This window comes from Drosophila innubila (assembly GCF_004354385.1).
Source record: "Drosophila innubila isolate TH190305 chromosome 2R unlocalized genomic scaffold, UK_Dinn_1.0 1_C_2R, whole genome shotgun sequence".
Taxonomy (NCBI): Eukaryota; Metazoa; Arthropoda; class Insecta; order Diptera; family Drosophilidae; genus Drosophila; species Drosophila innubila.
Window position 1 is genome coordinate 1,407,899 of NW_022995374.1, and position 16,529 is coordinate 1,424,427.

Genomic DNA, 16,529 nt, shown 5'->3' on the forward strand with positions numbered 1-16,529 from the left:
CTGGGTTATTCTTTTGAAAGTAATTCCAATATAAATATTTATGCTGTGTTAGTTAAAATAAATAATGGTATATTTTCTATGGAATTTATTCAAACTGTTCCACTGTCTAAGGTGGCCCAAAAAATAAAACAAAAAGGAATAAAATCAAAAAAAAAAAAAAATACACTGTACAGACACGAGTGGAGCAGGATGTCGTCGCTTTGGGCGACTCTCCCAGCTGGCGCTTCTTTCACCTCCTCCCTCTGCTGCTTTCGCCCAACTCCCACCTCCCTCTGGCACTGCGCAATGCGTCTTCCATAGTCCACGTCCACATCCACATCGTCGTCCTCATCTTTGTCCTCGTTGCCAAACTCGAAATAATTCAGGCAGGTCTCGTTGCATACTTTTGTGCGCAAATGTTTACACAGCTCACAGGCTTCTCGTCCTTCATTCATTTTGGGCCACAAGATGCAGGCAGCTTTAACTGTATGTGTGATAAGAGTGTCTATGTGAGTGTGTGTGTGTATGTGTGTGTAGTGTTGTGTTATGTTGTTTAGCTGGCCCACATCTGCCCTGGTCATATGTGCGTATGTCGGTGCATATTTATATGAGTGTTTTCAATGTATATATGTACACTCAAAAAAATCGTACACTAAAATCATCCTAAAAATAATTATTTTATTTTATATCTTATGTTCTAAGAATTTTTTTCTATTATATTTAATTATACAGTAGAAATATTTAGGCAAGTACTTCCCAGAGGCATAATTAATTTCTTGCTTTTATCTTGGGCAAGTTTTTTAAACTTAACAATGTTGTTTTTTTTTTAAATTTTAACACACGAATATTTAGAATTAGGGTCGTATTTCTTAGTATTAGCGAAATTTGCGACCAAATTTTTGATTCAGAAGTTTTCAACTTTCAAATTTTCTCAAATTGATGCACCCTAATGTACGTACATATAGTATGTCCACTTGTCCAAGCTCCTTTTCATGCAACAACAATCAGCAGTTGCTTATGAGTCATCTCTTCTCATTCCTCATCATCATTCCTCATCACTCCTCATCATCATTCCCGTCAGACTCTCAACCTTGGGGGTTTCGCAGTTTCGAAATTGAATTCCACTTTCAAACGGGCCGTTGATTGGCTGATATCCTGTACTGTACTGCAGTGTCCTGTCCTGTCCTGTCCTGTCTTGTCCTGTCTTGTTCTGGGCGCGGTTCGTTGTCAACTCGTTTTGTGTGCGCGTCTCTCTGCGTCAGCAAATATGAGAAGTAAACCAGCATTTAAATGAAGAATCCTGTTTAAATGTCCTCATCGCAGTTCCCTCTTTTTCTTCTCACCAGTCCTCCTGCTCCCTTATGTTCTCTCTCGCTGTACGTTATTTCCGTAGCCTTCTGTCAATTACGTTTTCACTGTGTTCCGCGTCCTTCGTCCAGAAATGCGTCATCACGTTGCCTTCTCATCATCTACAGCAAGTTTGACACTGATGCCAGACTAAACACTGGACTCAGGCCCTTCAAAAAAGTGCTGCCCTGTTTAGGGAAATTGTAAAGAACCTATTGTTTTGTTGGGAGAAGAAAAGAAAAAGCTGATGCTGCGATTCTTAACTTTATTTCTCTCTACTTGAGTCGGAAAAAATGCTGAAACTTGAGATAATTTATTTAATATTTTTCTTAAATTCATCTGTTTTTTTTTACCATAAATATAAGAATATTACGAGGTGGATTATAAGAGCAAATTCAAGAAAAATACTAAAGTGTTTCTTCATATAATACAGAGAAAATTCATTTATGTAATAATACAAAATTATGACTTTTTTTTATATGCCCGAGAAACTATAAAAACAAGAAACTGAAATTGTTTTCTATACATAATCATATTATTAAGAATATAATGGAATTGTGACTGGAATAAAATTAGGATTTATTCAATTTCAGTCTTAAAGCTGTTGAAACTATTTTTCTCCATTGAAAGTATTAGTTTGCATCACTGTGCAAGAGGTTAAAATGTCGCTGACGGTCTGGGAAAATGAGTTATGTTCACACACTCATTCAGCAGGATAATATCCTGCATTTCGTCCTGCCCTCGCAATGTGTGATTCAGAAATAACACAAAAAGACAACATAATAAATGGCCGACACTTTTGGCGTTGCCAGAGCGCCCAACAGGGACAACGCCAACTGCAACTGGAGAGCAAACAGAGACAGAGACAGAGAAAGAGATTTTGAATTGGAAACGAGCCCATGTTGATTCTTCTTATCCCCTTTCCCATTTCCGATGCTCGTATGCTCTACGATTAATTGGTTCTCTAAAGCGGATTACAAATGATTTAAATGATTTGAAATTGAGGCGAGTTAATAAAAATTGCTTTGTTTTTATACCCATTCATTTTTGAATAATAGGGTATTTTGCATGCGTTGCAATGTAGGGGAAAGTAGCAGTTTATTAGTCGAGTCAATTTGTCAATTTTATAAACTTACTCTAAGAGCTAGATTCTCTGAAATTGATGGATTGAATATAACTGTTTTAATTTTTAAGTAAATTGAAACGATATTAAAGTTTATTGGTACAATTAATGTTTGTTAAAGTTGATTAACGGGTATTTTATGGTCGGAAAGGGAACTTTTGACCTGGTATATCATTGGATTGCTCTTTTGTTCCCATGGCTGTGTCAGGGGAGATTTGCTCGGTTTGTGCTCTGGCTTGGTTTGTGGTTATGTCGCCAGACAGACGCTGATTCTGCCTCGTGACAATGGAATATGTAATAAAAAGAACTACGGCATTGTTAAGTTGTGGAAGTGCGAGCAGGGAGTGGTAGGAGCAGGATAAAGAAATGGAAGAAGGAGGAACGGGAGGTCTCATATTCCCTACAAGCTTAGGAAGCTGTTGAATTGGCTTAAAGGCGGCTCTTGGGTTTATTTTTGCACTCTTTCTCATATTTTGAGTTGCTCCTTTTGCGAATCGACTGTCGCGTTGTTGTGGCTGATGTTTATGGCACAAAGCTGATGGTGTTGTCGTCGTTGTCCTCGTTGTCTTCTTCTACCTCGTCCTCTTTTCATTCCCTCTCAGCTGATGACCCAGTTAGCTCACGAAAGAGACAGAATGAAAGAGATAGAGAGGGAGAGAGAGAGACATGTAACATAAGCGTTATTATTTATGCGTTAATTAAATATTCCGTATACACATGTTTATAAGCACCCACAACATGTTTACAACGCTGGAATGACAGGGGAAAGAGAGAGGAAGGAAGTGGGAGGCACAGGGATTCACATTATGCTTTGAAGGAGGCCATAAAATACATGAAACACACACGTAAACTGAAGACAACAGTGTTCAGTTCATAAAATATTGAGATTTATTATAACTTCCAGGGATTTTAATGATAATATTTACATGAATCTTTTGTAAGCCTATTAAGGACTAAGGAATATCTTGAAAAAAGTTTCGTATCTAATAATGTGCTGTGATTAACTAGTTAGGGGGTATCTATAAGTCGCACATTTCAATCTTTTATGCCTTTCCAATACTATCTTCAATTTATTACAAGTAGCTGATGTGTAAAAAATTTTTAAAATGAAGTGTCTCAACGAAATCTGTAATTAAATATAGAAATATGAATACCGAGGGTATCCAAAAGTCCATCATGTCCCACTATAATGTCTTGACAAGTTATAGTGTTATCTAACAAGGTCATTAGCATGTTATCTAATGCATATTGTTGATGCAATTCAGTTGATTGTAACTATAGTGTTAATTTAGGGGCGTGTAAATTGTTGCTGATTTTTCAGTATGTTTTTTCTGTTTGTTTATTGCAGAGTTGAACATGATGGAACTGGAGCCACGTGTGGCCATATTGCAGGATCTGCGGCTACAGACATTTGATTCGATACGATTTGCTTCATATCGCACCGCCTCCAAGCTACGCTATATACAGAAATCGACCAATTTGCATCTGGTTGATATATGGAATGTGATTGAAGCATTCCGGGAGAATGGCCTCAACACACTGGAGCCACAGAGCGAGGTGAGCGTGGCCAGGCTGGAGACACTCGTCTCCTCCCTGTACCACAATCTCAACAAGCGTCTGCCAACGGCCCAACAGGTGCCCGTGGACTCCAAGGCGGGTCTATTGCTCAATTGGCTTCTGGCCGCATACACAAGGTGAGTTCCTTATTTCTAGAGAATCGACATTTTTTCACACACTTGAAACTGACATAACTTTGGCAAAACTTAACCGATTTCCTTGAGGAATGTCAATATTATCATCATTTGACCTTTAATTTGATTTTACATCAAAATTTTCCCTTACTTTCCAATTTTTCCGAATTTTCCCCTTGATACTATATTTAAGACTTCGAACGGTCATAACTTTGTCAAAAATAACCCGATTTTCTTGCGGATTGAAAATATTATCATTATTAGACCTCTTTTTTGATTCTGCATCCACATTGAAAATTTTGTTTCATAACTGCCCATTTTTTCCCTTGATACTTTTTCAAAAATAGTCGATTTTCAATTAACATTTTTTTTTTAATGTAAAATCATAACAAATACTAATAAAACTTCTTTTTTAAAAAATGTTTAGTGACAACTCTGGCAAAATTCGTGTGTTTTCCATTAAAGTCGCCCTGGCTACCATGTGCTCCGGCAAGCTGGTGGATAAGCTCAGATGTAAGTAAAGATTATGGCATTTTTCCCATGTGTAGAGTAAAAAAGAAAAACATAGTCACAAAGGAAACAGGATAACAGATTTAATAATGGACTTTTATTTAATTATAACTTTTTTTAAATATCTTAAAAAATAAAGATTTATTACAATTTTTATTCAGTCTTGTGATAAATATATTTTTACAGTCACAGTTTATCACAACTTTTTCTTTTGGATATCTTGGTGATATTATTTATATATTTTATTTGATATCTTAAAGATATCATTTAGGAGATTTCCACTACGAACTGTTGATTTATCACAGACTTCCTTTAAATAAAAGAAGATTTAAGAATAATTATTATTAAATCTTTTTATTTGGGATATCTTATAGATATCTTTTCACAGATTTCGGATGGTGCTGGTCAATTGGTGGCCTGGAAGTTGAGTGAATTTCTGCGAGAGGTGCTGGCATTGCCGGCAGCGGTTTACGAGTCACCCACATTCCATTATAAGGAGGGTTTGGAGGAGGAGATCTTTCCGGCGGAGAATAAGGTCACTGTGAATGATTTCATGGCAACACTTATGTCTGAACCGGGTCCATCGTGTCTCGTTTGGCTACCATTATTGCATCGATTGGCCACCGTTGAGACTATTGTGCATCCGACGATCTGTTCTGTTTGCCATAAGGAAAACTTTACTGGATTTCGTTATCGTTGTCAGCGGTGTCACGCCTACCAATTGTGCCAGGAATGCTTTTGGCATGGCAAGACATCGTTGAACCATCAAAACGATCACGAGGTCAAGGAATATTCAAGTTATAAATCGCCGAGCAAACAGATTGGTCACTCCTTGCGCAAGAGCTTCCGATGTGTGCCCGAGAAGACGACGCAAGTGTTGCCACGATTCCCCGATCAGCCCGAAAAGACTCTCAATCTATCGCACATTGTGCCCCCCTCGCCGTTGCCATCGCACAACGGCTTCTCCGATCCCGCCCTGGGACATTTACATGGTCCTGGCCCGGGGCCGGGACACGGTGGCATCTTTGATCGATCCAGCACACTGGATTCACGGGCCACCGGACGCAGTCTGGACACAACAATGTCCCGTGTGGCCGCCGCCTCGGCCAACGATGAGGAGCATCGGCTAATTGCCCGCTATGCCGCCCGATTGGCTCAGGAGAATCGCGCAGTAAGTTTACATAAAAAGAGAAATAGAAACTAAGAAAGCAAAAGTTTTTTTCAGAAACTTTGATCTCTCATAACTTCATCAAAACTCAACTGATTTTCAAGCGGAATGTCATTTTGATCATGATTTGGCATCTTAAATGATTCTGCATTTAAATTTTTATCATCTAGAAAATTTAATATTTTTTCGATCCGAAGCCATTTATCATCCAATTTTCCATACCTACCCCTTGACATTTTTTCAAAAACTTTGATCTCTCATAACTTCATCAAAAATTAACCGATTTTCAAGCGGAATGTCATTTTGATCATGATTTGGCATCTAAAATGATTCTGCATTTAAATTTTTATCATCTAGAAAATTTGATATTTTTTCGATCCGAAGCCCTTTATCATCCAATTTTCCATACCTACCCCTTGACATTTTTTCAAAAACTTTGATCTCTCATAACTTTATCAAAAATCAACCGATTATCAAGCGGAATGTCGTTATGATCATGATTTGGCATCTAAAATGATTCTGCATTTAAATTTTTATCATCTAGAAAATTTGATATTTTTTCGATCCGAAGCCATTTATCATCCAATTTTCCATACCTACCCCTTGACATTTTTTCAAAACTTTGATCTCTCATAACTTATCAAAATCAACCGATTTCAAGCGGAATGTCATTTTGTCATGATTGGCCTCTAAAATGATTCTGCATTTAAATTTTTCATCTAGAAAATTTGATATTTTTCGATCCAAGCCTTTATCATCCAATTTTCCATACCCTTGACATTTTTTCAAAAACTTTGATCTCTCATAACTTCATAAAAACTCATCCGATTTTCAAGCGGAATGTCATTTTGATCATGATTTGGCCTCTAAAATGATTCTGCATTTAAGTTTTTATCATCTAGAAAATTTGATATTTTTTCGATCCGAAGCCATTTATCATCCAATTTTCCATACCTACCCCTTGACATTTTTTCAAAAACTTTGATCTCTCATAACTTCATAAAAACTCATCCGATTTTCAAGCGGAATGTCATTTTGATCATGATTTGGCCTCTAAAATGATTCTGCATTATAATTTTTATCATCTAGAAAATTTGATATTTTTTCGATCCGAAGCCATTTATCATCCAATTTTCCATACCTACCCTTGACATTTTTCAAAACTTTGCTCATTTTATCATCCAATTTTCCATACCTACCCCTTGACATTTTTTCAAAAACTTTGATCTCTCATAACTTCATAAAAACTCATCCGATTTTCAAGCGGAATGGTATTTTGATCTTGATTTGGCCTCTAAAATGATTCTGCAATTAAATTTTTATCATCTACAAAATTGGATATTTTTTCGACTCTAAGCCATCTATCATCCAATTTTCCATACCTACCCCTTGACATTTTTTCAAAAACTTTCATCTCTCATAACTTTATCAAAAATCAACCGATTATCAAGCGGAATGTCATTTTGATCATGATTTGGCCTATAAAATGATTCTGCATTTAAATTTTTATCATCTAGAAAATTTGATATTTTTTCGACTCTAAGCCATCTATCATCCAATTTTCCATACCTACCCCTTGACATTTTTTCAAAAACTTTCATCTCTCATAACTTTATCAAAAATCAACCGATTATCAAGCGGAATGTCATTTTGATCATGATTTGGCCTATAAAATGATTCTGCATTTAAATTTTTATCATCTAGAAAATTTGATATTTTTTCGACTCTAAGCCATCTATCATCCAATTTTCCATACCTACCCCTTGACATTTTTTCCAAAAACCTTGATCTCTCATAACTTCAACAAAAATCAACCGATTATCAAGTGGAATGTCGTTTTGATCATGATATGGCCTCTAAATTTATTTTGCATTTAAGTAAAAATTATTAAAAAATATCTAACATAGTCTTCTCTTCACCTTCAGCCCTCCAACATGCCAAATGCGGAGAGCATTACGCCCATTGGCACGGACAATTCGCGTGCACAGCGGGAACTGATCGCGCAGTTGGAGTCCAAGAACAAGGAGATAATGCGTGAGATAGCGCGCCTGCGGCGCCAGCAAGAGACTGAGCAGATGGCGCCAGAGAATCCGGCTTTAATAAATGAGCTGCGTGCGCTGCGACAGCGCAAGGGGGAATTGGAGGGACATTTGGGGGCGCTGCAGGACTCGCGGCGACAGCTGATGGAGCAGCTGGAGGGATTAATGCGCATGCTCAAGAATCAACAGACTGCCTCGCCCAGATCCACGCCAAATTCGAGTCCACGCTCGGGTAAATCTCCACCGATGCCGTCAGGCGCTGCAGCAAATTCAGGTGGTAATTCAGGAGTGCTGGGCACTTCACCGATGAGTGCGCTGCATGCTCAGCAGCTGCAGCAGCAGCAGCAGCTACAACAGCAAATGTCGCATCCAATGTTGCGCTCAACACAACAACAAATGATGCAATCACAGCAATCCTCGTCCGGCTTAGGCCATTCAGCTCCATTCAGCCAAAGTCAGCTGGAGCAGCTCAATCAGATCAGCAGCGATATGCGCAGCGCCTTTGCGGCCAATGGCAGTGCAAGTGAGTAATCCCAAATGCTAATCAGGTTCATTATCAGAAAATATAAAGATATCAATAATACACTGCCCCTCACGACATTTATCAAACTTAATTGGATAGAGCTCTTAAATCAATTGATTAATTTTAACGAAAAAAATTGTATTTGATTGATAATTTATTTCTTAATTATATGCAGTACAGTACAGTATCAAAATTATTTTATTTTCCATAAAAAATGATAAATATAACAACTTAGTGTTTTTTTTTTCCAATTAAATAAATACTTTTTTACTATGATTTAATAATTTAATTTATTTAATAATATATACAATCTCGTAAAGATTTAGAAAAGCTTAAAATTTCTTTAAGATACATTGTTTTCTAGACTTTTTTAATGGCGTCAATCATCACGCAGTATTATCTTATCTATCTACCATATACAATTTATTTCGTTAAAATCGACCATTCGATTGAAAAGCTTTAGCCAATTTACTTTGATGAAAGTCGTGAACTTATTTAGGCGAGCACAAGTGTATTTCGATATGAAAAATATACTATTTTTATTTAATATTATTGACCAGTAAAAATATCCATGTTATCGATAGTAAAAAAACCTATGTGCGACCAGAAGCTAGTAAGGTTGTTGGTATATTATTAAAAATGCTTATATTTTTGACAAGAAAAATATCGATACTTCGAAAAAAATTATGTTTATTTAAAAAATAAAATAACTACTATATCAATATTATTAATAAAAAAAAAACACCTATGAGCGACTTTAAATTTATTTTGATGTAATCATCAAAATTATACTATCGCAAAAAATTTTTATAGATACTTTGATAGTTAATCAACATCCCTAATAGCTGGAAAAGATATTATCATCTTATTTGGAGGGAGTTTCGTAAAGTTATGTCGATATTGTTTAGGTTTCCGAGTCCATCCAGTTATCCAGTCTTATAATGTATTCTTTACTCTATTTGATAACTACTACAAATTACAAATCACACTTTGAACATCACTGCTCACTTTCTCTCACTCTCTCTGTCACTGAACGCTACCGCAACTCTCACATACACCACTGAGCCACCGACCCAACAACACACACTTCACATGGGAGGTGCAGGCGTGTCACGAGCTTATCTTCTGATTTGCAAGAGCTTAAAATTGATAAAACTAAACTAAACTAAACGGTCGGGCAACATTGTTGACATAACAGCGCTTTAACATATGTTAAATTTACATTAGGCGCCAATTGAGGCATCTCCATTTACATAACAGCGCTTTAACATATTCTTAGCATTCCTTCGAATAAATACTCAAAATAGCCCTGTTAGCTTTGTTAACATCAGCTTAACATGTTTAAAAAATATGTAGAAAATATCGATTGTCATGCTTTTTAAGGGAAATTCAAAATTTTTTATGTGAAAAGTGATTGATTCGTGATACGCTCGTGCCTCTTTGTGGAGTTCACAGTCTCAGTCTCACCCCAAAACAATATCTTGCTTTATATATATGGCTTCACAGCCCCACCGCCGCCCCTATTGGGCAGTGCTAATCCGAATGCCGATGCGGAGCTGAATGAAACTGCCGATAACATTACGTCGGCCATATCGACAATGGTCAGCGATTTGAATGCAGGTAAATCGCTTGGGATTCTCGCACCAATTTCTCCAATCAATCCAATTATCGCTCACCCGCTCGCTCTCTCTCTCTCTCTCTCTTTCTTTCTTTGTGAAACTCTGCTGATGATCTGCTGAACAAGTTGCTTTTAATCTACAAATTATATAGATATTTAGAAATATTGGAACTGCACTTTGCTGACTGCACACTAGGGATGAGTAACGGGATGAAAAAGTGTCGATATTGTTATGGTAGAAAGTACCGCATAAAAATATGATAAAGGAAAATAAATAATTTGAAAATCTATATTATTGTCGAATTAATTGGAGTTAAAAAATAATAGAAAATCATAATTATTATAAATTATAGCAAAAAAACAATTTTGTTAAAAAAAATTCATCGATATGATATCGATAACCCATAACGATACCTTAAATATGAAAATATTTCACAATTAATTGTATTAAAAATCGATTCATTAAATATCTTATCGTTTCTGTGTATCGATAGCATTAAAAATCGGTGCAACGTACAATATCGATAGCATCATATCGATACTCATCGCTAACTGCACACTGAGGCTTCTAGAGCTGTTAGTTATGGCACCCAAAAGTAGTTGAGCACCGCTTTTAGAGCTGCCCACTGCCACGCCTCCTGCACCACCGATCCACACTGACCATACCCCTTAAATGGAATGTTCTCTATGCTTAACACTATGTTTTCTGTGTGCGCTTTCTTTTTGCGTCTGTGCGTGTGTGTGTCTTGGCCATGTTATTTACAGGTCAAGTTAACACTGGCGCCTCCTTGTCACAGGCTCGTTTCATTTTGCCATTGGGTAAGTCATCGACTCCGACTCCGAAACCGTTTAGGATCAATCCAAAATATCCCTTTGTCTTATTTGATATCTTTTTTCGTTTCGTTTCTCAAATTTTTGCTTTTTGATTTTAGATTATTTCCCAAATAGACGGCATAAGAAAAAATGCTGTAAATGTTGATGTTACAGTTTTAATTTTAATCCTTTGTTTGTCCCAAAAAAATATTTAAAAAAATTACAACCATCATCTACCAATACAAACTGTATACTCTCAAGAGTATCGTCACATCGAGGGTGGCGAATCTTCGTCTCCCGACTCCGATTGCGATTGCGATTGCCAGATTTATGAGGAGATCTTTCGAGGATCTGGCGAGGATTTTGATTGCGAAGGCGCCGTCTGTGATCCTTTAGATGATGATGATGATGATCAACAACAATTTGACTACAATTTCGGGCTGAGCGATGAACAATCTCAGTTAAATCGTATACTCGGCTATCGTTATCATCCCGAGATATTTATCGATGATGATCAGGCCGGATTTCCGGCACTGCACGAGATCGGTGAGACAATCGATGAACTGCAGTTGATAATGCACGCTTACATTATGAAATATAGTCTCAATATCTGAATATACTTATATATATACATATATATATTCTGAATATACAATTTGTAGGTTTTACCCATCGTTCAGGTAAAATATATATCAAGTTTAGCTATTTATCGATCGATCATCTCAATACGTAGCATCGTCATCTCTGCCTTCACTATTGTCACATTCCTCTTTCGAATATCGATAACTACATATATAGCTAAGCAGAATTAAATGTAAACTCGAGATAAATTATCTGCATGAATGCGAAATTCTCAGATTTACACTTTTTGGATGATGTAATCGCCCATAAACTTTTGTTTAAAATTTTTCATCAATCATCATACAAATTATTGTTTACCCATATTTTTGATCTAGCTAAAAACAATATGACATTATTTATTTGAAATTTTTATCAAAAATCCATAATTTTTTCTAATTTAAAATTTTTTTTTTAACAAATATTGAAATTAAGTTTTTCATAAAATAAAATAAAAAGTTAAAAATAAATAAAACTTCTACTGCTACTGCTAAAATTTTTGTTTATTTTTATTATAATCATTTGAAAACATCTTTTTTTTCAATTTTTGAAATAAAAATTATTTTGTTTTAAAAATTTAATTATTTCATAATCTATTTTTTTTTATAGGAGAAACGTAATAAAAAATGTTTTTTAATTTTTTTTTATAATTTATATTTGATAACTGAACAATCTGTGTACGATGATTAGCTAGAAAATGCTGAATTTGCCTAATATCGACTCCATCAATGCAAATAGTTGATTTCTCTATCTCTCCTCTCTCTTCCTCTCTATATACTCTATCAACGAACTGTTCAAGCATTCTCATGTGCCACATTTCAGAGATACATACTTGCATTCAATAAAAATCTATCTAGAAATTAAGGTATCTGTATCTGTAATTGTATCTGCGAGTACTTAGACTGTTTTGTTATCATGTTGGTTGCTCGTTTTAAAGTCAAGGATTATAGCATTTGATAAATAAAAAAGATACGAGTATAATTAGTATGTTTAAATACTGATGTTTTGTGCACCTTAATACAATTTCAGATTTCGACGAATCTCAATCATATAATCCAGAATGGAATGAAAAGGTAAAGGATTTCGTAATGAAATCCTTATTAATGAATTTTTGATTAGCTGTTATTATCATTGTTGTTGTTGTTGTTCTCTTATTTTCTTTTTGATTTTTCTTATACACATGCACCCAACAATCTATATTAAATATACTATATATATATATATATAAATATAGCTTGTCTAGTTATTTTTGGAATAGTTGAACTTGAACGTATCTCCATATAAACAATATTTATAGACCTTTTTTTATTTGGTTAACACTCTTAAATATTGCATGGTAGAGTTTTGGGTATATTAATTTTGGATAAATCATATAATTTATGATATATATTTTACTAATTTCGATTTGAATCTATTTTACAGGCAAATGCGAATAGCCAGTGGCAGGAGCAATTTGCACAATGGAGTCTTAATTCACAAAAGAACTAAAATCTGGTGTGGACCTACGATTATATAGGGTATACATATATATATATATATATATATAGCGCGTGGCACGACTCGCTTAGCTTTTTATTAAACTTAAATCTTATGTTGATCTAGAGCAATTTATTTATTGACTACTTTAGTCTACTATCTCTTAAACATTATAATTTATTTCACTTGCGGTGTATAAGTTGGCGGGAATTATACATAAAACTTAAAAAACTATATATAAACAAGATAATATACGTACATTTATTTATACTATATATATGACAGACAGTTGAAGAAGTCGCAAATCTCTGTTTTGAGAATCTCTCGTTGAAATCGAGCATGAATTTTATTTTAAGCTCCCATAAATCGTAATTTCGCAATTTCGATTTTTTAAAATGCGCTTTATTGGAACTATTTATTACATATTTAACAATACAATAGAATCCGAAAATCAAACACATAATACAAATAATACTATATATATACATTTATGTACTTAAAACTAGCAACTTGTTGAAATACCTAAAAATCAAATTCTAAATGCTGATTTCTGTCATTTCTTCAGAGACAGCAAAACAATAAATGATAATTAAAAAAAAATAAATAAAACACTTTGATATACGATATAAATTTAAATTTAAACACTAAAATACAAGTATGCAATCTTTAGCCAGAAACTATGAAGAATACTAGAAAACTTTCCAAAGTTTACACAATATTTTTGGAATATTGAATTTTATGTTATTTTACGAATACAGCTGAGTTTCATTTAAGTGTTTACACACAAGATTTTTAGACGTTATACGACAAGAAGGAATCCAATGTTAAAACTAAACTTGAACAGTGTCATGTCGATACTATTTATATTATTATTATCAATTTATAATATGCATTCATCAAAATGTTATACAATATAATCGTAATGCATAAAGCACAGAAAGATGAAGAACAAAAAGAAAAAAAAATTAAAATGGAAAACAGACATTTATAGAAATTATACATAATTAACCACTGAATAATGGAGAATATTACAAAAAGAGAAAAGTAAATAAAAATACATTTTAAACAACTCTTAAATACAAAATTTGAAATTTTATTTGAAATTGCTTAAATACCGCTAAAGGTCCTTGTCGATACACAATCTATCGATATGTTTGCTGCATTACATAGTTATGTTACCAACATTGCGTTAACATAGTTAGCTTAATTTGCGTCGCATTGAACCGACTGCTAATGAAATGTTGAGTACAGGTCGGTCATCAGGAAACTACATTTTACTGGGCAACAAGAATGATGGTATCGGATTTGTAGCTTCCACTCTCGAAGGTCTTGGAATTATTGACTAGCGTTATTCACTGAGGTACGATCCCAATTCTTCCACATACAAGCTGCAGATTAAGGACGTTCAGTGGAGCGACGCTGGCACTTACACCTGTATGGTGATGGATGGCATGTTTCGTAAGGGCCCTTTTGTTGAGCTAACGGTGCGTCATCCGCACTTCAAGTCCGACAATACTATATAAATTGTACATATTTATGTATATATAATAAAAAAAAAGTTAAATAAGAAATTTTTTTTAGTGTTACCGTCGTTCTTTTTAAAAATCCTTAGCAACCGTCAAATTTCAATAATGACAATAGCTATCGACATGTCGTTAGCGTAACATAATTATGTTAGATATTTGCGTTAACATAGTTATGTTACCAGCACTGCTCAATGTGCGTCGCTTCGAGCTGCCTGCTAACGCAATGTTAAGCACAGGTTGGACTTTACTTGGTAAACCCAGATTACAGTTGACGTTCATAGTTCTTATAAGAATGTCGCGATTTAAGCTGATGGCTGATAACCTGTTGCCCGCGCTGCTGCTGTTTGTTGCACTGTCTTCAGCTGTACAAGCGCAGAGAACACCCACAATTACGTACATCACACAGGAGCAGATTAAGGACATTGGCGACACCGTCGAGTTCGAGTGCTCTGTTAAAAATGCCAAGGAGTATAACGTGTTGTTCATCAAGTCAGACTATGATCTCGACAGAGTCTTCTTATCGACGGGTTCGACGCTTGTCATCAAAGATTCGCGTTTTTCACTGCGCTACGATCCGAATTCTTCCACATACAAGCTGCAGATTAAGGACATTAAGGAGACAGACGCGGGCACCTACACCTGTCAGGTGTTGATCTCCACGGTGCACAAGGTGAGCGCCAATGTTAATTTATCGGTGCGTCGGCCGCCTGTTATCTCCAATAACTCCACGCGATCGATTGTTGTCAGCGAGGGGAGCGAGGTGCAAATGGAGTGCTATGCCAGTGGTTACCCAACACCGACCATCACATGGCGTCGCGAAAACAATGCCAGTCTGCCAACGGGTGAGTCTCTGTTTTTAAATAATTTTTTGCAAAAACGTGAAATTTTATGCAGTACAACATTTAGTAAACCGTTAAAATGTAAGCTAAGAAACCTTATATCATCTGTAAAATTTGAACTGATTACGCTAAAAAGAAGTTAATGGTAGTCCTAAAAGCCCTCAAAAATATATTTCCAATGATATTTAGAAAATAACCGTAGCTTTTGCGGTTTAAAAACGGTGAGAGGGTCAATTTTAGAGTTTTCCCGCTAAACTGGCAGTTTTTTTTCATTTATTATTCAAACTATGTATGTTTTTGAAAAAAATAATCTCAAGAAAGGTTACTTATATTATCTAAAAGGTCTTTTTATGAATAAATTCCTTCTCTAAACTTAATTGTGCAGATGGCGTCGTTTATGAGGGCAATATACTGCGCATCAAATCACTAAAGAAGGAGGATCGGGGTGTATACATCTGTGTGGCAGATAATGGAGTAAGCGAGGGAGATCGTCGTAATATCAATGTGGAGGTGGAAATGGCACCTGTTATCACCGTGCCACGCCCACGTATGGGACAGGCGTTGCAGTATGACATTTATCTGAAGTGTCACATTGAAGCTTATCCACCGCCAGTGATTGTCTGGAGCAAGGATGATATACAATTGGCCAATAATGAGCATTATATTGTGTCGAATTTCGCAACTGCCGATGAATATACCGATTCCACGTTGCGTGTAATTACAATTGAGAAGGGTCAATATGGAGATTATGTGTGTAAGGCCACCAATCGATTGGGCCATGCCGAGGCGCGTGTCAACCTTTTTGAGGCATTTGTGCCCGTCTGTCCACCAGTCTGTGAAAACTTGTATTCTGACGAAGCTGTGAAAATAGTCGTCTGAATTCTAACCACTAAATAATGGAGAATATTACAAAAAGACTTATGTAAATAAAAACACACTTTTAACAACTCTAAACTATCAAATTTGAAATTTATTTTGAAATTGAAGAAAAGATCAACAAACGTTACAATCTAACGATAAATTTGATGAATAACATAGGTATGTTACCAACATTGCGTTAACATAGTTAAGTCACCAACATTGCCTTAACATAGTAATATTAGCTCAATTTGCGTCGCTTCGAGCTGGCTGATAACGAAATGTTGAGCAAAGGTTGCATTTTGTTCGGTAAACACAGATTACACAACTCTGATAAGAATGTCGCGACTTAAGATGATGATTAATAACCGGTTGACCGAATTTCTGCTTTTTATTGCACT

The 16,529-nt window shown here is 35.5% G+C and overlaps 2 protein-coding genes across 2 annotated transcripts; both read left to right on the forward strand.

The window, feature by feature from the left end:
* Positions 1-844: 844 nt before the first annotated feature.
* On the forward strand, positions 845-11,749 carry LOC117785531 (dystrobrevin beta). Its single transcript, XM_034623605.1, has 8 exons — positions 845-851; positions 3,798-4,143; positions 4,568-4,653; positions 5,025-5,821; positions 7,744-8,380; positions 9,887-10,004; positions 10,762-10,817; positions 11,073-11,749. Exons 2-8 carry the CDS (start codon positions 3,806-3,808, stop codon positions 11,423-11,425), a joined length of 2,385 nt encoding a protein of 794 aa, XP_034479496.1. The 5' UTR covers positions 845-851; positions 3,798-3,805; the 3' UTR covers positions 11,426-11,749.
* A 2,949-nt stretch (positions 11,750-14,698) lies between these two features.
* On the forward strand, positions 14,699-16,224 carry LOC117785532 (lachesin-like). The gene is made up of 2 exons (XM_034623606.1): positions 14,699-15,273; positions 15,656-16,224. The coding sequence occupies exons 1-2, from the start codon at positions 14,724-14,726 to the stop codon at positions 16,147-16,149; spliced, it is 1,044 nt and encodes a 347-aa protein (XP_034479497.1). The 5' UTR covers positions 14,699-14,723; the 3' UTR covers positions 16,150-16,224.
* Positions 16,225-16,529: the final 305 nt, after the last annotated feature.

What these genes read in the sequence shown, in the direction of transcription:
- LOC117785531 (XM_034623605.1), top strand. Translation starts at nt 3,806, where the DNA reads ATGATGGAACTGGAGCCACGTGTGGCCATATTGCAGGATCTGCGGCTA. An exon ending in CTTCTGGCCGCATACACAAG is followed by an intron (nt 4,144 to 4,567) that starts GTGAGTTCCTTA and finishes AAAAATGTTTAG; the next exon opens with TGACAACTCTGGCAAAATTC. An exon ending in AGCGATTTGAATGCAGGTAA is followed by an intron (nt 10,005 to 10,761) that starts ATCGCTTGGGAT and finishes CATGTTATTTAC; the next exon opens with AGGTCAAGTTAACACTGGCG.
- LOC117785532 (XM_034623606.1), top strand. Translation starts at nt 14,724, where the DNA reads ATGTCGCGATTTAAGCTGATGGCTGATAACCTGTTGCCCGCGCTGCTG. An exon ending in CAATGCCAGTCTGCCAACGG is followed by an intron (nt 15,274 to 15,655) that starts GTGAGTCTCTGT and finishes TTAATTGTGCAG; the next exon opens with ATGGCGTCGTTTATGAGGGC.